This window comes from Oryctolagus cuniculus, chromosome 9 (assembly GCF_964237555.1).
Source record: "Oryctolagus cuniculus chromosome 9, mOryCun1.1, whole genome shotgun sequence".
In the NCBI taxonomy this organism is placed as follows: Eukaryota; Metazoa; Chordata; class Mammalia; order Lagomorpha; family Leporidae; genus Oryctolagus; species Oryctolagus cuniculus.
Window position 1 is genome coordinate 119,533,488 of NC_091440.1, and position 25,186 is coordinate 119,558,673.

The following is a 25,186-nucleotide window of genomic DNA, read 5'->3' on the forward strand; positions in this document are numbered from 1 at the left end:
TGAACAGGGGCATGGGAGCCTCAAATCTGATTCACTGTGCATTTTCCTTCTCTTCAATCCACTCTATGACTGCCTTGTCCCAGACGGTCTGCGGCTGAGTCCCTTGGACCTGCCCCTTGTCTGTACTCTCCACTGGGCTCTTGGCACAACTGTGTCTTAACTCACATCTCTGCCCGTGCCCATCACGTCCCTGTCACGTGCACGTTCTTCCTCAGTTATCAGATTGCTTCCCTGTTCCAGAGCTGATGGTGGTTCACAAACTCCCACTGAGCCTCACCCTCACTGCCCAAGATGTTCTAGCATTTCTCCCACCCACACAGCTGCTGCACCAACCATTTAGCACCAACTCCCAACCAGAAATCCGCTCTCACGCTCATTCCCAGGCTGAGAATACAGCATTCCCGCGGCTCCACCGAGTCGGATTCAGGCTAGCTTCCTTCCAGGGTAGCTCAGTACCCTTCTCTGCTCCCAAGGACCATGATGTAGCTGTCTGACACCTGGAAGTCAAGGGCTGCACCTTTCACTGTCTCTGTATTCTCCCTTGCAACCATCATCACAATGGGGCTCAGTGATCATTTGCTGAATAAAAGCAAATATAACAAGCTGAGTAGTAAGTCCATCTTTTCCCAAGGAAGAACTTTCTATTTTTGTCCTTTTGACTGCTCCTTATCCATCTCCATCCCAACCACCCATTACAGATCTGTTTTACTCACAAGGACTTGGGTTAGACCAATTAATCTTTCCCCCAAGTACAATTCATGCAAAATTCCTACTGCTGGAGGAAAAATAGAGCAAAAGTAACACACTCCAATTTTTAAAGCCTGGAGAAGCTGTTTCCTCTCTTCTGAACAGAACGTCTAGTTTGCCTCTTGCTTTTCATTTCCCCACAAAAATCCAAACTATTTTCTTTCCCTCCCTCCTGTACTCCCTCCTGAAATAATGACATTTCCAGAAACCGGATTCATTTGACTTAAGCATCTCACAGTGAGCTGTGCTTCCTGTCCAACCGAGGGCCTTATGGAAGCCGAGCGCAAGCAGAGAAGGCACAGCAGAAGGCCTTGAAGTAATGGGGGAAGGGAGATCTTTGGAGCAATCCAGAAAAGGGACACAGAGTCAAGGGCAAACAAAGGCTCATCCCCCACCCCCTCAGATGGAGGCAACACTGAGTGGTGCAGCAGTCTGTTTTCTTCAAGGCAGAAGTCCACCAGCCCCCTGGCTTCCAGGCACCTTAATGGCATCTTTGCATGCTTATAAACCAACCGCAGATTTCTACTGCGACAATTATGGCAGGAAGCACTGTGGGATGGGGTTGCGGGAGCAGATTGATAACACCCAGGGGAGGAGTGCAGAAGCACCCAAAATCATTGGGAGACAGCACCTGGCAGATAAACTGGAGGTCACACAATCCTGAGTTTGAGGCTCTGCTTGGCCACTCGCTACCTCTCTGAGCTGCGCCCTCCACATAAGTCAGGAAGTAGCCCGAGGTCACCAAGCTAGAAGATTTAACTTGGAAGAGAAAAAGGGATGGGGAGAGAGAGAGACAAAACCAGAGAGCGGGAGAATGCGGGTGCGGGGAGGAGTGAAGGGAAGAGACAGAAATCCAGCACTGAAATTCTTGAACAAACACTAAAAGCACACACATTAAAGAACACAAAACAAAAGAAGTACTAGAAAGGAAAAAAATTATCATTATTTATAATTATGTTTAAGTATAAATTTGGAAAATGCAAAAGGATAATAACACACACACACACACACACCCCAAAATTTCAGCAAAGTCTCCAGCTGGAAATACACACTAATGACTGCCCTACACATAAACAATAATCACTTATCAATAATGATGAAAATAAAATGCTATTTGGCATAATACTAGAAGCATCAGAAACAGATATTTAAGAATAAGCTCAACAAAAGATGTATAGAATCTATGGGAGAAAAACTAAACACTCTAGAGAAATAAAATAAGGCGTACACAAAACCACTATAATCCAAAAGTTGTACTTTCAAAATTTATATTTATTAAATAAAAGTTTAAAAATAAAAGACATACTGTATGATATAGATCTCTTGTGTTCCCTTGTCCTGGAACATAGGGTTTGGTTTTCCCTGTTCATATGGTGTGCTTTGGTTAATGTATTACTGTGCCTATGTGCTTGCTAGCTTATAGAATTTTTAATACCCTCTAATAAATAGTGCTGGCCTGGCCAAGAGCTATCTGGCGGCACTCTCTTCTAATGGAAAAAAAATAAGAAGTACACAAGGAAATTTATCCCATTCTTGGACAATAAGTTTTATTACATATATATGTACATACATATATAGGACAATAAATTTTATATATATATATATGCACACACATATATATATAAATATGATAGGAAAGCCAAGAAAATTCTGACAAACGAACAGTGACTTGCCCTCTCAGATAATAAAATGTCTTCTAAAGCTACAGTAATGCATACAGTATGGCTTTGTAATCAAACTAGTGAGACGAACCTATGGAAGAAAAGTGAGACTTCCAAGATCAATCCTCAAACACAGGATTATCAAGTATGAATAAACTTGACATTCGAAATCAGTGAGGAGAGATGAGTTGTTTTCATTATAGGAATGATGGCAGAGTATCATTGGAAAAAAAAAATAGAAACTTGACCTCAGTCTTAAGAACCAATCACATGAAGATTGCAACCTTAAATGCATAAAGCCAAGCCACAAAAACAGCAAATGAAAATGTTTTGGCATGAAAGGATCATGAAGCTAAGGTTTTAAAAGCAACCAAAGGGAAAAAAAATCATTTGACAGCCTGATCATTTAAAAATCTTCACAGGACAAGTATTTTTAAAACATAAACGAAAGCAAAATCAAAAGATAAATTGGGGCCGGTGCCGTGGCTCAATAGGCTAATCCTCCACCTAGCGGCACCGGCACACCGGGTTCTAGTCCTGGTCGGGGCGCCGGATTCTGTCCTGGTTGCCCCTCTTCCAGGCCAGCTCTCTGCTGTGGCCAGGGAATGCAGTAGAGGATGGCCCAAGTGCTTGGGCCATGCACCCCATGGGAGACCAGGAGAAGCACCTGGCTCCTGCCATCGGATCAGCGCAGTGCGATGGCGGCAGCGGCCATTGGAGGGTGAACCAAAGGCAAAAGGAAGACCTTTCTCTCTGTCTCTCTCTCTCACTGTCCACTCTGCCTGTCAAAAAAAAAAAAAAAAAAAAGGATAAATTGGGGGAAATACTGGCAGATTTCACAAAAGAGCTTAAGTCCTTTATTAAAAAAAAAAAAAATTCTACTTGGGTACCCAGAAAGGACAGGAGCTGCACAGCTGAGCACACGGACGTTCCTGGATGGCGGCGCCGAAGGGAACACAGGAGCTCTGAGACTCCTCCTCCCTCACCCTGAGCAGCTCACCTGCATATGTACATGTGTATTCCTCACGATCTCTCTTCGAATAAACCAAGCAGAGAGGTCAGGATTTGGCCTGGCAGTTAAAACGCCACCTGGGACACCCATATCCCACATGTGAATGCCTGGTTCAAGTCACAGCCGTTCTGCCTTTCTGTTCTATGAAGATAAACTTTTCCAAAAACAAGTATGTTGCGCCCTACCCGGAGATGCTCTCTTTAAGGAGCTCTCCCATGGAGACAGCTGCAGACGCCAGAAAAGATAAGGACTTTTAAAGGCATTTTTATTTAAAAATAAAAATAAAAATAAAAAGGGGGAGGGGGTGGGGGAGAAACACTACGAGCACCCTAACGCGGAATTTTCTACTCTTCCTTCTTTTATTCTGTGATGAGCGAGTATTGCTTGGTACGTCACATACTAAGCCAGGTGTCTACTGGCAAGAGCGCCAAGAGGGGCGGAGAAGGATGCTGGCGAAAACAACGGATGCCAGGATTTGGTTATACTTGGTCAGTATGTACCCGTTACCTAGGACTTTACACTCGGCGGCTGAAAACAACCAAGGCCTGTTTGCTCCCACTGTCTGTGGCTCAGCAGTATCTGGAGGGAGGGTTCGAGAGCGGCATCTCTCTCCAAGCAGAGACCAGGGGCGCCCCAGGCTGTGCGGCAGCAGCCGGAAGTCGCAGGGTTCACTTCCGGGCCGTGGCTGCCCTGGGCCCCGTCCCTCGCTGTCGCCTGGGCCTCTGCACAGACAGCGTGAGAAAGGGTCCCAACACCAGAAAACAGCGTCTGTTCATCACCTAACCTCAGAAGCAGCTGCCACCACGTGTGCAGGACGCTATGCTGTTAGGTGAACCACTCACGGGGACCCACACTCAGCGGGAGAAATGACACAGGACGGCAACGCCAGGAGGCGAGGCTCCCCGGAAGCCATCTTAGAGGAGGAGAATCCTTAGGTGTGTTCCGGGGGCGGGCAGAAGGGCATCATATCTTGTATCTGTATGAAGGTGTAGGTGTAATGTCTTACATGGGGCAGTGCTATCTCATACAGAGAGAGGGGCGGGCCTTTTACACAGCGCGAGAGAGAGAGAGAGGGATTGTATCTTATACAGCAGGAAGCAGGTATTCTACAGGTAGATGGGCATTATATTTCACATAAACAGAGAGAGGTGGGGTTTGGCCCTGTGGTTGGGACACTGCGTGGAACACCCACATCCTGTCTCAGAGTGCCTGGGTACCACTGCTAACTGTGCTTCCAGTTCCAGCCTTCTGCTGATGCACACCCTGCGAAGCAGCAGGGTCCCTGTCACTGGGTCAAAATGTTTTTCAATGCTTTGTAACTCATAGACAGCAGGAGGATTACACATCCCAGCTTGTTTGAAATAGGCCTAGTTTATGCCTGTTGTCTGAAATAATCACAGCGTTTTACCTCAAAGTATCCCAGCTTGGATAATAAGTTAGACTCTGAATAGAAAAACACCTGGAAGGATGAACATCAGAACATCAGCATTTATCTCCAGGGACTGAGATGGAAGAGGCTTTTTAAAAAATGTTTACTTACTTATTTTCATCTATTTGAAAGGCAATGAGACAGAGACAGAGACAGATCAATCTTCCATTTGCTGGTTCACTGCCCAAATGCCCACAACATCCATGGCTGGGTCAAGCCAAAGGCAGGAGGCCCAAACTCCATCCATATCTCCCACATGGGTGGCATGGACCCAAGAACACAAGCCGACATCTGCTGCCTCCCGGGATGCATTAACAGAAAGTTAAATTAGAAGCAGAAATACGGGCACTGGAACCAGACACTTGAGCCATGGGGTGTGTGTCGCAGGTGGTGGCCTAGCCTGATGCACCCCAATTCCTGCCTAAGAAGGTATTTTATATGTGCATAATTCACTTGCATAAATCTTTAGCTTTTATCACAATAATTCATTTTAACAAAAAAAATTCATATTCGATCTCTACAGCATCTGTCTGAATCATTCCAAACATTACCACATCGGTTCCATTTCAGAAACAGTGACTAAAGCCAGGAGAAAAGTCCCTGGGGGTTCAGCAGTGGGGAGAAACTGAAGAATTTGCCTCCCCACTGGCACAGCAAGTCCACATGCAGTTCCATTTCTGCTTCTCCCTCATCACGGTAGGGTGGATCTCGTTACCTGGCATCCATCACCCAGATAGAAAGGTGAGTGAAACCAGGGGCCAAAGACAGCTAGACAGATAGGAAAGCAAATGTACTCCAAAGCCAAGCCACTGGGCTGACTCAGAAACGTCCGACAAACGTAGAAGAGGAGGGGACACCCTCCCTCCCCATGATTGGGCCTCACTGCTTTATCTGTAGGGTCCTTGAGGAGGGACTGACACAAACAGTCCTTGGTTTCAATAACAGTGAACTTGAAGTATTAAATCACCTTTACAGACTGAAATTTAACCATCTGAAATTCATTCCTCTTAATACATTGCAATGTAAGAGGCATCAGACTTTGACTCAAAGCCCTGAGTGTGAATGTTGCTCTCCCTGCAAAGGCCCAGCACAGGAAGTCCAGGAGCTCTGGACCTAGAGTGGCCATCTGCCACCAGTGCGACCTTAAACAAGGTCCTGGTGCACTTCGTAGCAGCGTCTTCACCTTAAAGAGGACCCTGTCATGGAGCTGCGGTGGTGGCACATCCATAAAGCACTCAGGAGAGGGGTCACACACAGTAGCCTCCCATTCAATGCTACAGTACGTCACACTGACCACCTAAACCGTGGCCTTCTGCAAGAACGAGTAATTACTCAGTCTACCACTCTGGGAAACCCAGATAATAGTATCTTCCTGATTGGTATCTGTGAATGCTATGTGATAACACTGTGTCGAGTGCTTAAACCCACATCTGGCAGAAAGCAGACACAAAATACATACAAGCTCTGTTACCAAGAACTTAAGCGTTACCGTCTGAAAATAGAGCTCATCTTAAAATCTAAACTAGTGGCCGGCACCGCGACTCACTAGGCTAATCCTCCACATGCGGCGCCAACACCCCGGGTTCTAGTCCCAGCTGGGGCGTCAGTTCTGTCCCAGTAGCTCCTCTTCCAGTCCAGCTCTCTGCTGTGGCCTGGGAAGGCAGTGGAGGATGGCCCAAGTGCTTGGGCCCTGCACCCGAGTGGGAGACCGGGAGGAAGCACCTGGCTCCTGGCTTCAGATCGACGCAGGGCACCGGCCGTGGCGGCCATTTGGGGGGTGAACCAACGGAAGGAAGACCTTTCTCTCTGTCTCTCTTTCTCTAACTCTGCCTGTCCAAAAAAAAAAAAAAAAAAAAAAAAAAAAAATCTAAGCTAGTTTGACACAATGCACGCCCCATGAGGGTGCTATGTTCTATTCCTGACTCCAGCTTCCTGCCAGTGCAGACGCTGGGAGACGTCAGTGATGTCTCGACAACTTGGGTTCAGGGCACCCATACAGCTCCCAGCCCTGGCCCAGCCTCAACCATGTGGGCATCTGGGGAGTGAGCCAGCCGATGGGGAGGCTCTCTTGTTCTCTGCCTTTCAGCCTCTCAAACAAGAAAATGCTGTTTTTTAATTTTAGAATAAAGGGGAAAGAGAAATGGAAGCATTGGTGTGGGTGAGAGTTGGTAAGCCAGGAAGACTCCTTTTGAGGGGCCAGCATAGGGGTGCTCCTTGGGCGTGGAATGCTTATCACTTCCTGCCCCGCACGGCTGCCCACCAGGTAAGGGAGCCAGGACAGTTTGCCCTTGCAAGACGTGGGCAGTTGGCTGGGGTTCACCCACGAGTCAGCAGAGAGAGAACTGAATGTTCGCTCCTTCCCTGCCAACACTGAGGCTGTAGCTCCTACAAGTGAAGCCCAGCGAGGCGTCAAACCCCTTCCCCTCTTCCACCGCGAGCTCCTCCAGGTTCAGCGGGAGCCCGAGCACGCAGAGATGTCAGACACAGGAGCTGTCGTCCTGCTCCAAAGTCAGCCAATCCGGAGCAGGCGTTCGGTGCAGCAGTTAAGATGCTACTTGGGATGCCCGCAACACACATCAGAGTGCCTGCGACTGGGCCTCCATTCCACTTCCAATTACAACTTCCTATTAACGTGCACCCTGGGCCAACGTGGTGACAGCTCAAGTATCTGTGGCCTGGCCACCCACATGAGAGATGCAGATGGGGTTCCTGGGCCACCCCGGTCACTGAAGGTATCTGGGGAGTGAACTAGTAGGCGAGATTCTCTCTCTCTCTCTCCCCACCCCACTCTTTCTCTGTATATGTGTGCCTTAAAAATGAAAAAAGATTTGCAAAAATAAATCTGAGTTAAATACCAGAATGAGGCTGTACCAATCAATAAAGTGGATAAAAATGAATAAAATCTGGCCAATTTTCCAGTGACCCATTAAGGCAGGAAAGTGGGAAGAGCAGTGAGGTTAGAAAGCATGAAGGGGATGGTGCAGTGGGTTAACGCCCTGGCCTGAAGTGCCAGCATCCCATATGGGTGCCAGTTCAAGACACGGCTGCTCCACTTTCAATCCAGCTCTCTGCTTTGGCCTGGGAAAGCAGAAGATGGCCCAAGTCCTTGGGCCTCTGCACCCACATGGGAGACCCGGAAGAGGTTCCTAGCTACTGGCTTCGGATCGGCGCGGCTCCGGCCATTGAGGACAACTGGGGAGTGAACCATCTGATGGAAGACCTCTCTCTCTTTCTCTCTCTCTCTGCCTCTCCTCTCTCTGTGTAATTCTGACTTGCAAATAAATAAATCTAAAAGAAAGAAAGAGAGAAAGAAAGAGAGAGAGAGAGAGAGAAAGAGCGAGCGAGCATGAAGGGATCTTCACAAAGTTTATGGCGGTTAAGCCTCCTCCTGCAGCATTGGCATCCCATATGGCTGCTCCACTTCTGATCCAGCTCCCTGCCAATACTCTTACAAAAGCTGCCAAAGATGGCCCAAGTGCTTGGGCCTCTGCACCCACGTGGGAGAACCAGAAGAAGCTCCTGGCTCCTCGCTTTGGCCTGGCCCAGCCCCAGCCGAGGCAGCCATTTGGAGAGTGAACCAGCAGATGGAAGCTCTCTTTCCCTAGTGCATATCTTCTATCTCTTTCTAATAAATAAATAAATCTTTCAGGAAAAAAGAGCTTATGGAAAACACAAACTATGAAAAAGCTATGCATGGATTTCCATCTCGCACCTTAACAAACATCTTTTTCATTCCAGCTTTCCACAAATGTGTGGAAGAATCGTGGTAAATGTGACAGGCGTAGTTAGAGCAATTATTAGGGAGAAACAATGCCTTTTTTTTTTTAACCTCAAATTCAGACTGCATTCACAGCTGGCAGAGCTGTATGGCCCGCCCAGCCTTGCCCTGCCTCAGTGCTACAGGGCGGCTACAGAAGCTGCCATCAGCGGTCTGCAAAGGGAGCAAGCCCCAGCTGCTTGCTCCTCCACGTCCATGCGTTCGTTTGGCTTTCCCCGTGGACCCGGGACCTTTCAGCACTGTCCCAGAGGGCTCTGCCTCTGCAGCCTGTCACATGTGGCACGGGTGAGTGAGAGTCAGCAGCTACTGTAACACTCAACTCAGCTCAAACCCTGCGCTGCATCCGGACTGCACGAAATACAGACAGCGACAGCGGGGTTCTGAAGGTCAAGTTTAACCTGCAATTGTCCTTCCACAAAAAGCAGCCCCAAATGACTCAAGACTGCTGGCTGTGTGCTATGTGCTCCGATGTTCCAGGAGGTCAAGGCTCACTTGAGGCCCTGCAACTGGCACAGAGCGGGCAGGCAGACAGCACTGAATTGACAGGTGCTGAACAAAGGACTGAAGGAGTCAATGATGAATCGGTGGTGAATGTTTCCAGCAGAGACCCTCGGTATCCGGCAATAATGCAGCCACCTTGAAAAGGTGCGCACACAGCCGTCTACTGGCCTTGCGATCTGATGTTTTCATTCATCCCAAAAACGGGATGAGTGGACAGTGACTGAGGATCTGAGACAGACATGAACGAGACTTGGTTTCTGGCCCCCGAAACGCTGGAAGAGCAGTGCGCAAAGCCATTTCCTGCAGGTGGTAGGGCGCAGGAGCGCACAGGACAGAGGTGACTCCAGCTGATGTCATCGCCATCACTACCACTCAGTCTCCCAAAGACCCATCCACTAAAGCATCACCATGGGACTGCAGTCCCTTTATATGACCTGTTCCCAGGCACGTTCAAGACTTCAAATCGTAATAAGCCAGAAAATGACTCAAATGACAGAGTCACAGAACAACAATGTGTGTTTTATTTAAAATTTCCTCTCATGAAGTACATTTCTTTTCCTTTCTAAATGACAGTTTTATTTAAGTGCTTAGGCTCTGCAGGATGATATAAAGAGTCCTAGAGAGCATTGCTTTTTGTATGGGGACAAGGGGTGGGCCTTTGGTGCAGGAAGCAAGACACCACTTAGGATGCCTGCATCCATATCAGAATGACTGGCTTCAAGTCCCAGCTCCACATCTGATCCCAGGTTTCGGCTCATGTGCATCCTGGGAGCCAGCAGGGGATGGTCCAATTACTTGGGTCCCTGTCGCCCATCTGAGAGATGCAAATAAATTCCTGGTTCCTGGCTTTCACTTGGCCCAGCCCCAGCTGTTGAAAGTGAACCAGTAAATGGAAGATATCTCCCTCCCTCTCTATCTATAACAAAATAAATAAAACTTTTTAAAAAATAAATAAAGATGAAACACCATGCTAGCTGTCAACTGTTCTGCAATGGAGAGGATGATCAGGGGATACGGGGGCACAAGTCCTGCTGCACCCAACAGATGTCTCCTACTAGGGTCCGTGCACTGCTCAGCGAAGGCTCACCTGCCACTGCACACACCGTTATACAGGAATCTTTCTGGATTGCTGTGACGGCTTGAGAATTCACCTAAAGGGAGTGTTATCACTGAATGATGAAGATCGGTGTATATCTCTTATGTATGTAATGGTCACCCACACTTTTGGAAAATCTGCCCTTAGCCTAAGTCAGATTTTCTATGACCAAAAAATCAGTTACAAGAAGGGAAAAAAACGGAAGAAAAAACAAACCTGTCAAAACTCTAGAAGTATACCAAGAAAATAAACTGGTATTTAAGAGCTACACAAAGATGTTCATAACATCATTGTTTATAAAAGTGAAAAATTACAAGATAAATATCCAACGTAGAAGATTACTTACATTTAGTTAATAATTTTTTTACCTATCCTAACAACAGAAAATCTTGTAGTCATTAAAAAGGGATGATGTTAAAAATAAAGGCTGTTGTACAATTTTCATTACAAAAATATTTGCAATGCACCGTCAAATTCATGATAATTTTGTTATATATATACAAGCATTGAACGGTCTAGAAGGATCTACCAAAATATTAACAAAGCCTACTAACTAGTCAATTATTTTCATAAATGCAAATAGCATTGCTTTTATCATTTAAATGCCAGTTCTGAGAAAGGAGAACTCTTTAAAGAAGTGTTTTCATTTTCAGTGTTCAGCTACTTGTATGTGTGAAGCAGTCTTCAAAGAAAAAGATCTAACATGCAAATTTGTAAACAGCATAAACACTCTTTTTAAAAAACTAATTTGTTCCAATATGGTAACATTGTACCAAAAAAATCGCACAATAACTAAGTATTTTTCCAAAAATAAAAATTACAAAGCTGTTTTATCCTAAGTTCGAAAAGCTAAAATTATTTAATTTCATAAGTAAATGCTTAAAGTATCATTTTAAGGAGGAAAAGAGGACACAAAGCGAAATGTATAATATATACACAATTTAGTCACATATACACACAAAATAAATTCACACAAAAGACAGTGTTCACAATGAATATGTCTGAATGACAGGATTATGAATAGGGTTTTTCTCCTTTTTGCTACAACTAAAATTTTCCCAGTGAATAACTATTATTTACAAAATCAGACAAATAACTGACATCATACATTTTTAAATCAACAGGGGGAAATAAAGTCACGTGCATACTTACTGTATCAATAACGGCCACTGGACTCTGTTCCAAAGCCCTTTTCTCATTACAAACACGTGCACACCTACTTGTTACTTCAGTCCTGAGACGCAGAGAACGCGCGCCTCGGAGTTCGTTTCGGCTTCTTTCCAGCACCCAATTAAAGGAGTGACACAGCAGTTAGGGTCGTGGCTGCCTCCCTCTCAGGCAGCGCCAGGGCTAGAAGACAGCTCAACTGAAAAGGGCCAACGATCAACTGCTTCCAACCATCATAATTCTCCAAACAGATACCCTCAAGGGACTGATGACACTAGACCGGGAATTTTCGAAAACGGGGGACCACATCTTGGATTCATGACTGTGTGCCCTGCTTGGCATTCAGTAAAGGTGGCTGAATGAATGACCGGTCAGCTGATCTGCTGGGCGTGGCTGTCTTCCTTAGAGATCCTGCAGACCCTTTGAGTCCACCCTCAGGCCTCAGCCTAGGGAAGACGTGGGTGGGTCATGAGGTCGCATCGCACTAGCAGATGCTCTTCTGCTGAAAGTACAGTTAACAAGCACAGAATGTGCCACAAGGCTTTTCTCCTCATTATGGATTAATAATTAGCAATCACTCAGCACCTAGTCCTCCCAAGCTAACCAGTGCCACCCACAGCAAAGGCTCAGAAAGGCCAAGTATATTGTCCAAGGTCATGAAGTTAATCAGTGACAAAACCAGGATCAGAACCCGACTCCCTGGAGTCCCAAAGTCCAGACTCTTTCTAGGCGGGAAAAAGCTTCGGGTCACCTCACCCGGGAAGGTGAGGATGGAGATGGACTCTCCATGAACTATCTGACTTAACCCTCACAGACCTAGGAAGTGGGGTCTCATATTATCCTCATTTTCAGATGACAAAACAAAGGGACAGAGAGGTTCAGCAACTTGCCTATGATCACACAGCCCCCAACAGAGCCAAATTAGAAATGAAAAGCTAAAACATATTCAATTTTACCAGAAATCCATCAGCCCCACCATGACAGACTTCACCGAGGACACACAGCCAGCATCACGCACAAGATGATTCACAACTTAGTGCAAAAGATCAACCGGGCACGTTCTCCACTAATACACATAATTATTCAATCAACCCAACTAGTTTCCCAAAACATTCCTCTCTCAAATAGACAAAGAGGCTCCTGAGTTGCAAAGAAATCCCTACAACATTTCAATGTGAGTATGGCTCCTACAGTGCAAGCCAAAGGCATGCTGATCACCCCCATGTGGAAGGCAGGGAACCAAAGTAAAAATGCATCCAGATATTTAAGAGTTACATGAAACCAACCGACCAACAAAGTATGTTCTATCCCTCTCCCTGGACAAACACACCTGTGTAGCAAGCTGGACCATGGGATTCAGACTTGGACTTCTCCAATGCCAGGAATTCAGCCAGTAGAACACAGGGACACAGGGAGAGCCCACTCCTCACACACATGTGGACCCCAGGACTCCACACTGTCCCTTGGCCATTCCTGGGACCCAGGATCGCACACCGGGCAGGCCAGTCACCCCCAGGAAGGAGGACAGGGAAGTGGCCCTGCAGGCAGACGGGCTGTAGGAGTGGGCTGGGACTGGGGCGGCTCCACTGGCACCTGGCCGCTGTGAGAAGGCTGGAGACCAGAAGGGCAGAGGTGACCCCCTCCAGGGATGAGGAGGGAGACTGACAAGAACCTGCAGCAGAGCTCACACAGCTCTTGGCGGCAATGGCTGCTCACAGTCAATATCCCAAAAGGCACACAGCCCCCACGCCATCCCCCAGGACCCCTCCCTAACCAAGACCCGCTCATCTTTCAAGTACAGTTCACTCCCTCCTCTGCCGGGTTTGAGACCCTCACAGACACCTCCTTCCTCCCAACAGTCACAGCTTCTACAGTTTGTCAAGTTTCCAAATCTAGTTCATAGCATCTAGTTCCAGAGTTGTTTAATCCCAAAAACTGGGTTGATTTTACTTCTCGAAGGCAGTGGTTCCCATAGAGGGGCAATCTTGCACCCCCTCCCCAGCAATACCGCACTAAGTCTGGGTTACATACTGGGTGGTCTCACTTAATGGACGGAAGCCAGGGATGTGGCCACACAGGACAGCCCCGCACTCCCCCACCCCACCAGGATAAGGGCATCTCCAGCCCCAAACACCAGGGGTGCTGAGACTGGGAAGCCGCCCTAAGGGAGCAATTTGAGAACACAGGGTGTTCTTTCCGCCTCTCATCCCCCACACTGCCAAGCAGAGGGCTTCAGCACCCAGTAGGTCCTCAATGAGTATCTGTTGGATAACTGGTTATCTGGTTGCACACAATAATTCACACAATAATTAAATGAAACAGCGTGACAGAGACCACAGTAGGCTCTGGGAATACCAAGGTGACTGAGACACAGTCCTTATACACAAGGAACTTAAAATTTAGCACGAGAAGTAGAAGAATAACTTGGGAGTTTTAATACAGTAAGAGTGATGCACCTGGCACTAACATATTTATCTGTTTGTCTCCTCTCTTCAGTGTATAAACTCCAAGAAAGCAAGAATCCTGTTCATTTTATGGCTATAGTCCCAGCATCTTCTATGGCAATAGTGGTAGACAGACAGCAGTACCTATCTTGGATATATTATAGAAATGCGGTAATATGTGTAAGGTAGAAGGGGAAAAAAGCAGAGAGGAGATGATTTTAACACAGTCTGGGAAAAGGAGAAGGAATCACAAAAGCTGCCCCAAGGAGGGAAAACTTAGATTGGGCAGTAATTATGCACCATAAACAGTTCTAAGCATCTTCAATGCATCAGCCAATCTCATTCTCACAGTAATCCTGTACTAAGCACATCTTACAGTAAGTAAATTGACAATGAAGGCTGGCATGTCAAACACACACACACACACACACACACACACACACGGCTGACTCGAACCTCAGAATCTTTGCTCTGAACCCTGGTGATGCACCGGCACGGCCATGGCAAGGACGCAGTAGCCTTGAAGCACGGGCACCTCGGGCAGCAGGCATGACTCAGGCAAAACCAACACAGGCTGGCCTGCTTCAGGAACTACACGACAGCAGTATTACTACAGCATCAAGAATACAACTCGTGGAAAATGACGTTGGAGAAGAAATCAGGACCCAGTCCGAACACTGCCTCATTTATCCAAGGTTATAGGGAACAGGCAAGAGGTTCAAACTTAAATAGCTCTAGGTGGGACTAGCTCCATCATTTTTTTCATGGCTCTCTCTCTCTCTTTCTATCCTCATAGGCAAAACAACATGGAAAAGCCTCCCCCACCCCACCCCCCCGAAAGAGTGCTGTAGAGACAAAGGATAACAAGTCTCAGTGGTAAGCACTGGCCTGGTACGTCTCCTGTGTTCAATAAATGTTAATGACTGATTTTTTGCTATTCTGATTACTGCCGATCAGGTTCTTCCGCACTTGCAAATTTCCAACAATTACAGATTCTTTTCTTTAGCACTGAAATATATTAAACCATCTTTTTCCCGATTCACCTTTTTAAGTGAATTCCACAAATCCCCAATTTTAAACCACTAAACTTACAGCTCATACACGTAATCCACTGTACTGCCAGGCCCTTCTGCTGTCACCAGGGCAGCTGTGTGGAAAGGACTGAAGCTCTTAACATTCATTGTTTCAAAAACAGGCCAAGAAAAGAAGCCACACGAAAGCAAAACTTCTTAGAGTCATGATTTGTTCATAACTCAGAAAAGGAAAGAGACACTTGACTGCTTCGAGTAATGTTACCAACCAGTGAGTCGACAGAATTTTCACAACCACCACTCTGCTGTATGAGCCCCTTTCTCTACCCACAAACCCACAGTAACACTGAGCCATCTCTTCTGATACTGACACTCAGCCAGTACCCTGGGACGCTTGGTATCAACCTGTCTTTCATGAGCCATGCCCTAACTACACTCAGAGACTGCAACCTGGATTCCACTTGACCCAGCCTACCTTTTCATCACGGCCTCCTCTGGAGTAACTGCTCTGCCAAGATCATGCTCCCACCCTCACCCATTGCCACTACGCCCTCTTACTATCCTTCAAGACACAGGACAGACACCAGCTCCTCTCCAAACCTTATGACTGCTCTTTTAATAGTTGTGTTCTGCAAACATTCCAGCGCCTTGCTTTATTTCTATTGCCATGAAGACAACAAAAGACGCAACAACAGAGCTATGTGGCAGGCAACGCTCTAGGCACTTTCTGTATGCTATCAGATAATTTCCACTAGAAACTTACTGGAAAGTATTACAGACCCCAGTTGACACACGGGGAGCCCAAGCTCTGAGACTTGAACTTAGCAATGATCAGATAAATAGCAAAGCGTACAGCTGGAACTCTAACCTTGTCTGACAGATTCCGAATCCACATGCTTTCCACTCTGCCACAGTGTCCTACTTCCAGTTACTTACAGGGACTTCTGTCACTCCTGTGGAATTATACTAAGTCCCTGGATGGCAGGGACCTGGGCACGTTCATCTTTATAAATGTGCTTAACTCCATTTATGCAAGGCTCTTCGAATGATTAAATGGGCCAACACATCTAATGCACTTATCATGGCAGGTGTGTATCATTGTTGTGTTCCTACGTCAAGCACCAAGAATAAAGGCTTGCACATCGATTCTGAGCTGAGGTTCCTATCTGAGGAGTCAATGAAATTGAAGGATCTGATGAGAGACAAATGCTGCTTGGGTTTGGCATTGCCTACACTGCTGGAGCACCCAGAAGCAACAGTTAGGAATGTTGCTATGACATGGCCAACTGACTTATTTATCTTTCTATTGGCCTATGAATGCTAGGAAAACTTAGTGTCTAGTTAAAAACCCACACTGCTGTCATTTCCTATGCAGTTTACCAAGGTTCCCATCTGAGAAGTTAACACCTAAGTTCTGAGCTAGAGAAGAAAATCACAAAACTAAATGGAAGCACAGAGGGGAAAATAAACTCAAACTCTGATGCTTGTAACATGGTGAAACACTCTTCTGTCTTCACACCATGTAACCGGACTGCCAATCATCCTCATTATGGACTTGCTTTGGTCAGCCATCCTCCAGTAAGAGGTAAGCTCTCTTACCCAAGGCAACCATGTCTCTTCTCTACACTGCTACCGCCTCGGGCCTAACACGTCCAAGCATGTGGTACGGAATATTCACTCATTAAATTAAAACACGGGGAACCGCCACTGTGGCACAGCGGGTTAACGCCCTGGCCTGAGGCATTGTCATTCCACGTGGGCGCTGGTTTGAGGCCCGGCTGCTCCACTTCCTCTCCAGCTGTCTGCTATGGCCTAGGATAGCGGTGGAGAATGGTCCGGGTCCTTGGGCCCCTGTGCCCCCGGCGTGGGAGACCTGGAGAAGTTCCTGGCTCCGGGCTTCAGATGGGCACAGCTCCAGTTGCCTCGGTCAGTTGGGGAGTGAATCATCGGATGGAAGACCTCTCCCCCCCTCTCTCTCTCTGCCTCTCCTCTGTGTAACTTTCAAATGAATAAATCCTTCACAAAAAATCAAAACTGATTAAATTAGATTGGATTAGATTAAAACACGGAGCATATTTTGTGGCACAGTGGATTAAGCTACCACCTATAACACCAGCACCCCGTGTTACAGTGCCAGTTCAAATCCTGGCTGCTTTGCTTCTGATCCCATTTCCTGTTAATCCATACAGGAAGGCAGTGATAGACAGCAAGGTACCTGGGAACCTGTCACCCGTGTGAGTGACCAGGACAGAGCTCCTGGCTCCTGGTTTCAGCCTGGCCACATCTGGCTGTCGCTCCCCCTCTTCATGGAGGAACGACACAGGACCCTGCCTAGGCTTCACATCCGAGTCACGGCACCATTATGTCGCTCCCCGTCTTCGTGGAGGAACGACACAGGACCCTGCGCTGTTCTTTCGTCTGCTCGGCCCTCCCCGGGTTTGCTGCTGGTTCTTCCCGGGTTGGCTACCGTCCCTTCCACCTCCGTGGAAGGGCAGTTCCCCTGCCACTTTCCCCACTTCCGTGGGGGAACGGCACACCTCCGGCCGGCTCTCTCGGGGGCTGCACAGGTGTTCCTTCAGATAGATGTTCCCCTTAGATGTTCCTGGTGCATGTTGTCTCTCTCCTCCTTTATAGTCCTCTTCCACCAATCCCAACTCTGCTACCCACACGCCGAGTACGCTGCTCTCCTCCAATCAGGAGCAGGTCCTACAGTTTATTGGTTGAACTGGAGGCAGCTGTGTAGAAGCTGTTTCTCCCTTCTCAGCGCCATATTGTGGGAGAGCAGATGCATAGAATAAGTCTTAATTCCAGTAATTTAGTCTAGTCCGAGTTGCTCCCAGTTGCTCCCCACATCTGGCTGTTGCAACTATCTGGGGAATGAGTAGTCCAATAGCTGGAAGATCTTGCTATCTCTGTATCTCTCCTTCTCTCTGTCACTCTGCCTTTCAAATAAAGAAACTTCTTTTTAAATAAATATTGATTGCAAATATTTGTATGTTTTCAGCTGTGTATATACATACAAATGTATACACATATGACATCATGGTGTGTCATGTTTGACGTCAAGTGCACATTGTGAGTTTGTGTGTATATCTTTGTGCAAAAGACATGTCAGACCAGAGAAATACAGCTATTGGTTTGTAAAATTTTTATCTCCTTAACACAATAAAACTCTGACTCAATTGTCTTAACAGTTAACAAATACAAGGGGGTCTTCAAAAAGTTCACGGAATGTATGTATTATGAAAAAAATGCATGGATTTAATGTACCCTCACTTACACATCTCCCACATAAAATGCAGATGTTGAAAAACAATGAATTTCATTCAATGTGCAAATTCTAAAAATTTCCTCAAGATAACAAATATGGAACTTTTCCTACCTTTGAGTCTCCTTAGCCCTTTTTATTAGCTAGAATGGTGGGAGGAGGGGGTATGGACAAATGCCACTTCTCTACCCATGGGGCACATGCAAATTCTCGTGGGCTACAATGACCACCGCCACAAGCAGGTCTAGCAGCCATGTGGGAGGCCCACATCCCATACCAGAGTATCTGGCTGCCATCCAGCACCCTGCTGATGCACACCCCAGGAGGGAGCACCTGATGGCCCGCGTACTCGTTCCTACCACTGACGTGGAAGACCCAGAGAGAGTCCTGGCTCCTGGCTTCAGTCTGAGCTACTGTGGTCATTTGGGGAATGAAACAGCAGATGGAAGATTGGAAGATTGGAAGATTCTCTCTTTGTATGTGTGTATGTATGTGTGTGCATGTGTGTGTGTGTGTGTGTCTCTCCCTCCCTTCCCATCATTTGGCATTTCAAATAAACAAATCTATTTTTAAGAAGTTTTAAAAGTTTGGGCCAGCACTGCAGTACAGTGGGTTAAGCCGTGACAGCAGAATCCCATATGAGCCCTAGTTAGATTATCAGCTGCTCCGCTTCCAATCCAGGTCCCTGCCAATGTCCTTGGGAAAGCAGCAGAAAATGGCCTGGGTGGCTGGGCCCCTGCCATCCACATGGGAGACCCATTCCAGTTGTAAAATATACAGGAAACTATAAATTGCAAGAATCATAAGACAACTATTTTCTGAGTGTGCAATGTATCTGATCCTTGGCATCAGTTTTTTGTTTTCTTTGAAACTTGCAGCAACCCTGCAAGGTAGCCGTGATTACCCCCATTTGATAAATAAGGAAGCTAAGATTCAAAGAGACGGAGGAAGCTGCTAAAGACATTCTGTTTATCTAGTCACGGCACAGGCAACGTTCAAATCCGGGATTCTACTCTGAAGTTCAAACTCTCTTCCATGAGCACCAATGCCTCTTTCACAGTGTTACAGAGCATGACGCGGGGTGGGGGTGAGGTCACGTTTAGGCAGTTTGCAAAGCTCAGGGATGCTCCTAAGCAGTTTCTGCACACACAGAACCAGACGCAATTGACAAGCAGACATGCTGAAGATTTCTCCAGGCAACAGACAGCAAGGCACAAATGTGTCTCAGAAACCAACAGCCTGTGCTTCTCAGCATATGAAGCATTTTCCACTTGATTGTGTCCTCTCAAAAGCAATCAATTCTCTAACAGAGCCTCATTATCCCTCCTCCTACATGACTTAAAAAAAAAAGGGCTCTTTCATTGCAGGCCAGTGGGAAGTTCTTAACTCATTTCCATATATGACTTCCAATGCAAGTGCTGTCTCTGGAGAAAAGAACTGCTGGGTGCTATGTCTTCTGCCAGCTTTTGAGTCCAGCTGTCCATACTGTGCAGGCGAGAGAAAACTAACTTAAACACCTGAAGGGGTGCAGGGTTGTTTGAAACGCCATCATGGCAGAGTTCCCGAGTGAGAGCGAGAGGGAAATTCGGCGGCACTCCTCTGCCAACACTGGCAGACGGGCTGGGCTGTCTTTTGGGCTCTCCCAGGAGCAGGCTGCAGAAGGAGATACACCTGTCAAAGTCTGCTCACACACCCAGATGCTTCTGGGCATTTGTCAATCACTGCAGGAAGAAAGGCGGAAGCTGCTGTTCACCTGCCACACTCCGGTGGGACAGAGCTTGCCTGGAGTGGAGCAGCGAGCCCTCCACTCAGCTGACTGGGGCCAGGGAAGAGCCTACAGCAGCGTCCTCGGGGCCTGTCATCCAGGTGTCCCCGCCACACAGGCGGCGGGCAGGGGCCATGGCCCGGGAAAGGGGAAGCCCTGCCACAACCCCCGCTGCTGGGAACTTATTTCCATGTCCTCACGCTAACATCCCCAAAGAAGGCAAACTGCAGCCTTTGAGTGATCCCCCAAGTTATGACTTCCAGCCTGGTTTGCATGTGTGCGTGTGTGCGTGTACATGTGTGTGTGTGCTGACGTCAAGTCCCTGCCTAAAGTACATCCCACATCTTCCAGAAGTATCTACAGGCCAAGGCAAGAAAAGGTGCGGGGAGCTTTCAGGGACGCCAATTCCATCACCCACCCTGGAAAGGCAATGACCTTGGGCAAGGATCTCATCCTGCTACACAATCAGCTTTGAAGAGTAAGCCAAGTCCTATCTGTTATCAGAAAGTTGTTGAAATTTCTTTAAAAAAAAAAATCACCCAATTCCACCTCTTCATGAAACGTCAGCCAACGCTCTGGGTTTGGCACAAAGCTGAGGGATCCCCGCTGGGTGCCATGCCCTTGTGCCCAGTGTGTGACCAGTCCCTCCGTGATGAATTACGTGCCCACCTGCTCACCCAGCTCCCCAGAGCCCAAGAAACGCGTTCTCACCCAGTGCGAGGGGGCAAGTTACCCCGCGTCCTCCCGCCCACCAGGTACCAGCAACACAACTTGGGCTTGGGAAGAAATCGGTAGTCTCGCTGTGCGCGCAGCAGATGTGTGCACATCTCTAGGGGAAAGAGGTGCGGAGGATGCCCCGCTAAAGTCTCCAGGCAGGCGTGCCACCAAGGGGAAGAAGGGATAGGACAAGAAAGCTTGCATGCAAAGGGAAGCCTCTGCGAGGCGGTCCACGCCAGGGACCGCGTCCTCCAGCCCGGGGACGAAAGGACGCCAGCGAGGAGGAGCCGCGAGCGCGCAAGTACCTGAAGGCTCCGGCCGCCGTCTGGTTCCTCCTCCACGCCGTGCCCTGTTGCCGCACCCCCTGCACGATCTCCTTCTCGTTGGGCAGTCGGTAGACTGGGAAGACGTAGAGCCAGCAGAGGACCACGACGCAGAGGGCACTGGCTCCCACCGGCAGCCGGGTCCGCGGCAACTTCCACGCCAGAATGGCCATGGCCCCTCTGGACGTGGGTCGCCGGGCCCGCCCGCAGGGGCTCATCGCAGTCCCGGCGTCCCGGGGGCGGGGGCCGGAGCCTCAGCGCAACGCCAGGCAGAGTGGCCGCGAAGGGTCCCCCCGCCACCGGCCCCCATGCACACGCACACGCACCTTTCCTGCCTGCACCCGCGCGCCCGCTGCTTCGGCCCCCACAACCCCAGAGGTCAGCGCAAGGATTTTTCTTTTAAATGCAACTTTTTTTTTTTCCCCCAAGGATCTCCGTCTAGGGGAACTGGCGGGGAGGCGAGTCACGAGCTATGGCCATGGTCGTCTGCCCTCCACAAGGCGAGCGCCGGGGTCCCCGCGAGCGCGGAGCGCGGCGGCGGCTGCGGCCAGGCGCTCCCGCCGGCTCTGCAGCATCACGGTCGCCCTCGGCGAGGGGCCGGGGAGCGGCTGTGGCCCGCGGCGTCCCCTCCCCTCAGCGCCGCTCCTTCGCCCTTCGCCGCCTCTCCCCGCCTCCCGCGCGCCGCGGCGCCGCCGCCACACGCGCCCCCCAGACGCGCTCTGCGCGCCTCACCAAGTCCTCGGAAATTTCCACGGCGGCCCGGGACCGCTCCCCTGCCCCGGGCTCCCGCGCCTCGCCCCCCAGGCCCCTGGCTCCCCAGCCCGCCCGGAGAAGAAAAGAACTGGCTCTCATCAGTGAATTCAGCGGCGCGCCGCAGCCTTCCGCTGCGCCCCGGACTTGGCAGACACACGCCCGGGGATTGGTGGAAATCAAGGTCTCCCCTCCCTCCCCCACGCGCAAAATTGCCTCCTTCGACCCGTGCGGATCCGCGAAGCCCGCCTGCAGCGCGCGCCCCTCTCGGCTGCCCTTGTTCTCGGGAGAACGAGGCAGACAATAAACAAAACCCAAATAAAACAAAACCCAATAAACAAAGCCCCCTGCGAAGGCACCAGCCAATTCCTGAGTGTGCCAGAAACCAGCTCGTGGCCCGACCCCGGGCTGTCACCCCGCCGCCGTCCTCCTCGCCTGGCTGTTAACTGGTTGGTTAGGAACCCGCGGCGGCGAGGCGCGCAGAGGCGGGCGGAAACGGGTTGGGTCCCGGTCCCCCGGACCCCTGCCAGCAGCGGGTCCCGGAGCCGCGGCTCCGGCAGGCGCCCGAGTGTGTGTGTGTGCGCGCGCGCGCGGGCACGGCCAGACCCAGACACTCACGCCCCGGCGCTCCCGGGCGCGGGCGCGCGCGCGCACACACGGGGAGCTGCGTGCACACTGGGGTCCTGCGCCTCGCCTCCGCCCTGCGGGGAGAGGCGCTGCTGCAGCCAGATGTACGGGGCAGCTGGTCCCCGCGCGCGCGGACCTCGGGGCGTGACCCTGCCTGCGGGGAGGCGGCTTGGCCGCCTCCTGCGCCTCTCGGATGACAGGGCCGTGCGTGCCTGGAGGGCTTCCCGGCTCGGCGAACGAGCTTTTCGCAACCTCTACCTTGCAGAGGAGCGCCACCCCGCCCGGACCCGCCTAGCCCAGGGGGCCGGGGGAGCCGTGCCTGCTGGTCCCCGAGACGCGCGCAGAGCTCGGGTACCTCCTAGCGGTGGCCTCTTCTGTTCGCTTCAGCATCTCGCCCCAGCAGAAACGCGTGTGCAAGGACAAAGGAGAAACTATAGCCTCCTAACCCGGTCAGTCCAGCCGTCAGGAAAACACACCGCGGGGCCGTGGCCGCACTCCCGCCCTGGACAGCCGCCACGGACTGCTGCCTGGCCTAGCCATCTTTCCGCAGCCTGTCTCCTCTGAGAGGTGGCACTGAAGAGGCTGATGCAAAGTTATTTACCAGACCCGAGGTAGGATCCCACGCGCCCTCGGGAGTGCCGCTCCTTCCCCCAGGGCTGCCTCTTGGGAGAGCGCCCCGGCTCGCTCTCTGCCTGCTTCGGTAAATGAGATATCCCCAAGCACAAGCAGAATCTTTAAAATGAGGAGCACCTGAAGTTCTGCAAAGTAACGAACCAACCGGCTTCTCGTCTGGAGGGGGAGGGGCGACCTTTCCTACACTTGCCTGACCTGTGGGTAGATCACCCGCTGTTTCTATGCCTGCATAGAAATCAGACACAACCATCCAATCGCTCTTGTCTCTCCAAGTCCTCAAGTCCTCATGGCGTAAAGACAACATAAACAAAGACAAGTCATAGTGCAGTTCTGAAGGAGCTTTGCAAATGTCTCCCGCTCAATGTCACAAAAAGGCATGAAGTCGTGCCTCGGGCCGGCACGGTGGTGATGCAAGGTGCTGTTTTTCTCTTCCTCCCCTGGCCGCTCTTGCCCCAGCCTGGAATCTCCAGTCTTATTCCCTGACACTCCTCACCATGAACGCCGCCCAATCAGGCTACTTCCCGTCACCCTTCGAAGTCCCTCGGGGATCCCTTCTATCTCTGTGTTATGGGCCACGTGCCTGAACCACGATTTGTTCTCTCCCTCCATATAAATCCCAAGGTATTCACGGCCAAGCTGAGTGGCTAGGAATTTCTCACCTAATGTGTTCCCAGACCACCCTAAAATACAGGCTTCCCCTGGGCAGGAACTCAATAACTACTTGTGGTTTCTGACCCTATTCCCTTTGACTTCCTGCCCTCTGTGCCTGCAGTATGTGCAGGTTCTGACAGATAATTAGACACTTGGATGTGTTGTGTTACTAGCATGCTTCCTATGCAACTATAGCTCGCCAAATGGGCAGGGAGAATATTCAGTTTCATAGTTCAAGTGAAAAGCCTGTGCTTTTGATCCAAATTAGGATTCCACAGGACATGCCCATGTGGCTGGGAAGAGAGCAGCAAAGATATTTTACACTTTTTTCCAATTTCTCTTGGTAGCAACTCAGGCTTGACCACATACATATTCAACAAATCATTGTCGCATGACTGTACATGGAGGGCCTCCAGTTCACTCAGGCCACTGCTAAGGCAGCAGTGTTTAAGGAACACTGTCAAACCCCACGTTTTGATGTTTTAAATGAAATGTTTTCCTTAATAATGAGCCCACTTGCTTAGGTGACTTTCAGTAGGTGGCTTAAATACTCTTTTATACATCCACATAAGAACACACAAACAAGGTTTTCTCAAGGACAAAAAGAACTCTGAAAACTCTAGAAATGTTTATTACAAAAATTAGAAGGTAGGGACCCAGCAGAATGAGCCCTGATGTTAGTGTCAGACTAGCCTGGGTCAAATTCTCTCTCTGCTGCTTACTAGCTACGTGTCTTGGTCTAAGCCAAAAGTAGTATTTACTTTATTGCTATGAAGCATACAACTGAATAACAACCAGAAGCAATGCCTGACACTGCTGTCACAGGTGTCCCAATCTTAATGTGCGTGATATGAAAGCACACAGAAAAATATGCTAACACACGTAGTTCCAATAAACAATGATGCTACAAAGGCTTCCCCCGTAAGTAGTGTACTGCCACTAACGTGTCTGCCATAGCCAGTCACCCGCTCATTAAACGTCTTATAACCACTGAAGACTCTGCTGTCAGTGAAAAGCTTTACTTGTATTGGCAAGTGATCTAGTGAGTCAGTGTGATGTGCAAAGCTACTTTACTCCATTGGTAACCCTGCTGTGAACTTAGTGACATCAGAGTTATAGTGGAAGCCAGGAGGAGAGAGGGAACCGCTATAGAATTCAATCAATAGAGAAGAGAGAGAAAGGAGCACTCAGGCTGAGAAGCAGAGGGATACCAAGGTGGAGACAGATCAGGCTAGATGGAGCACAATTTACAAGCTGGTTGAGTGCTGAGGTGTGTGAAGACAGACGTTAATTGTCACACAGAGGTCTCTTGTTGAAAGAGTTAATAGAGGGGCTGGCATTTGATGCAGCTGCACATGCCCATCACTGATATCAGATGGGCTGGTTCAAATCCCAGCTCCTCTGCTTCCAATCCCAGATTCCTGCTGTGGGCTCTCTGGGAGACAGCAGGGGATGGCCCAAGTACTTGGATCCCTGCAACCCATGTGGGAGACCCAGAAAGAGTGACAGGTTCCTGGCTTGACCTTGGCCTAGCCCTACCTGTTGATGGGCATTCAAGAGGGGAACTAGTAAGTGTCTCTCCCCCA

The 25,186-nt window shown here is 49.2% G+C and overlaps 1 protein-coding gene across 1 annotated transcript in view; it reads right to left on the minus strand.

Moving 5' to 3' along the window:
* The window catches only part of ST8SIA1 (ST8 alpha-N-acetyl-neuraminide alpha-2,8-sialyltransferase 1), a 140,796-nt gene extending 119,502 nt beyond the window's left edge, over positions 1-21,294 (minus strand). The window contains exon 1 of the mRNA XM_002712716.5: positions 20,922-21,294. Within this exon, the coding sequence (XP_002712762.1) occupies positions 20,922-21,157 (236 nt within the window). The 5' untranslated portion in view covers positions 21,158-21,294. The remainder of the gene's footprint in view (positions 1-20,921) is intronic.
* Between the last annotated feature and the right edge of the window lie 3,892 nt (positions 21,295-25,186).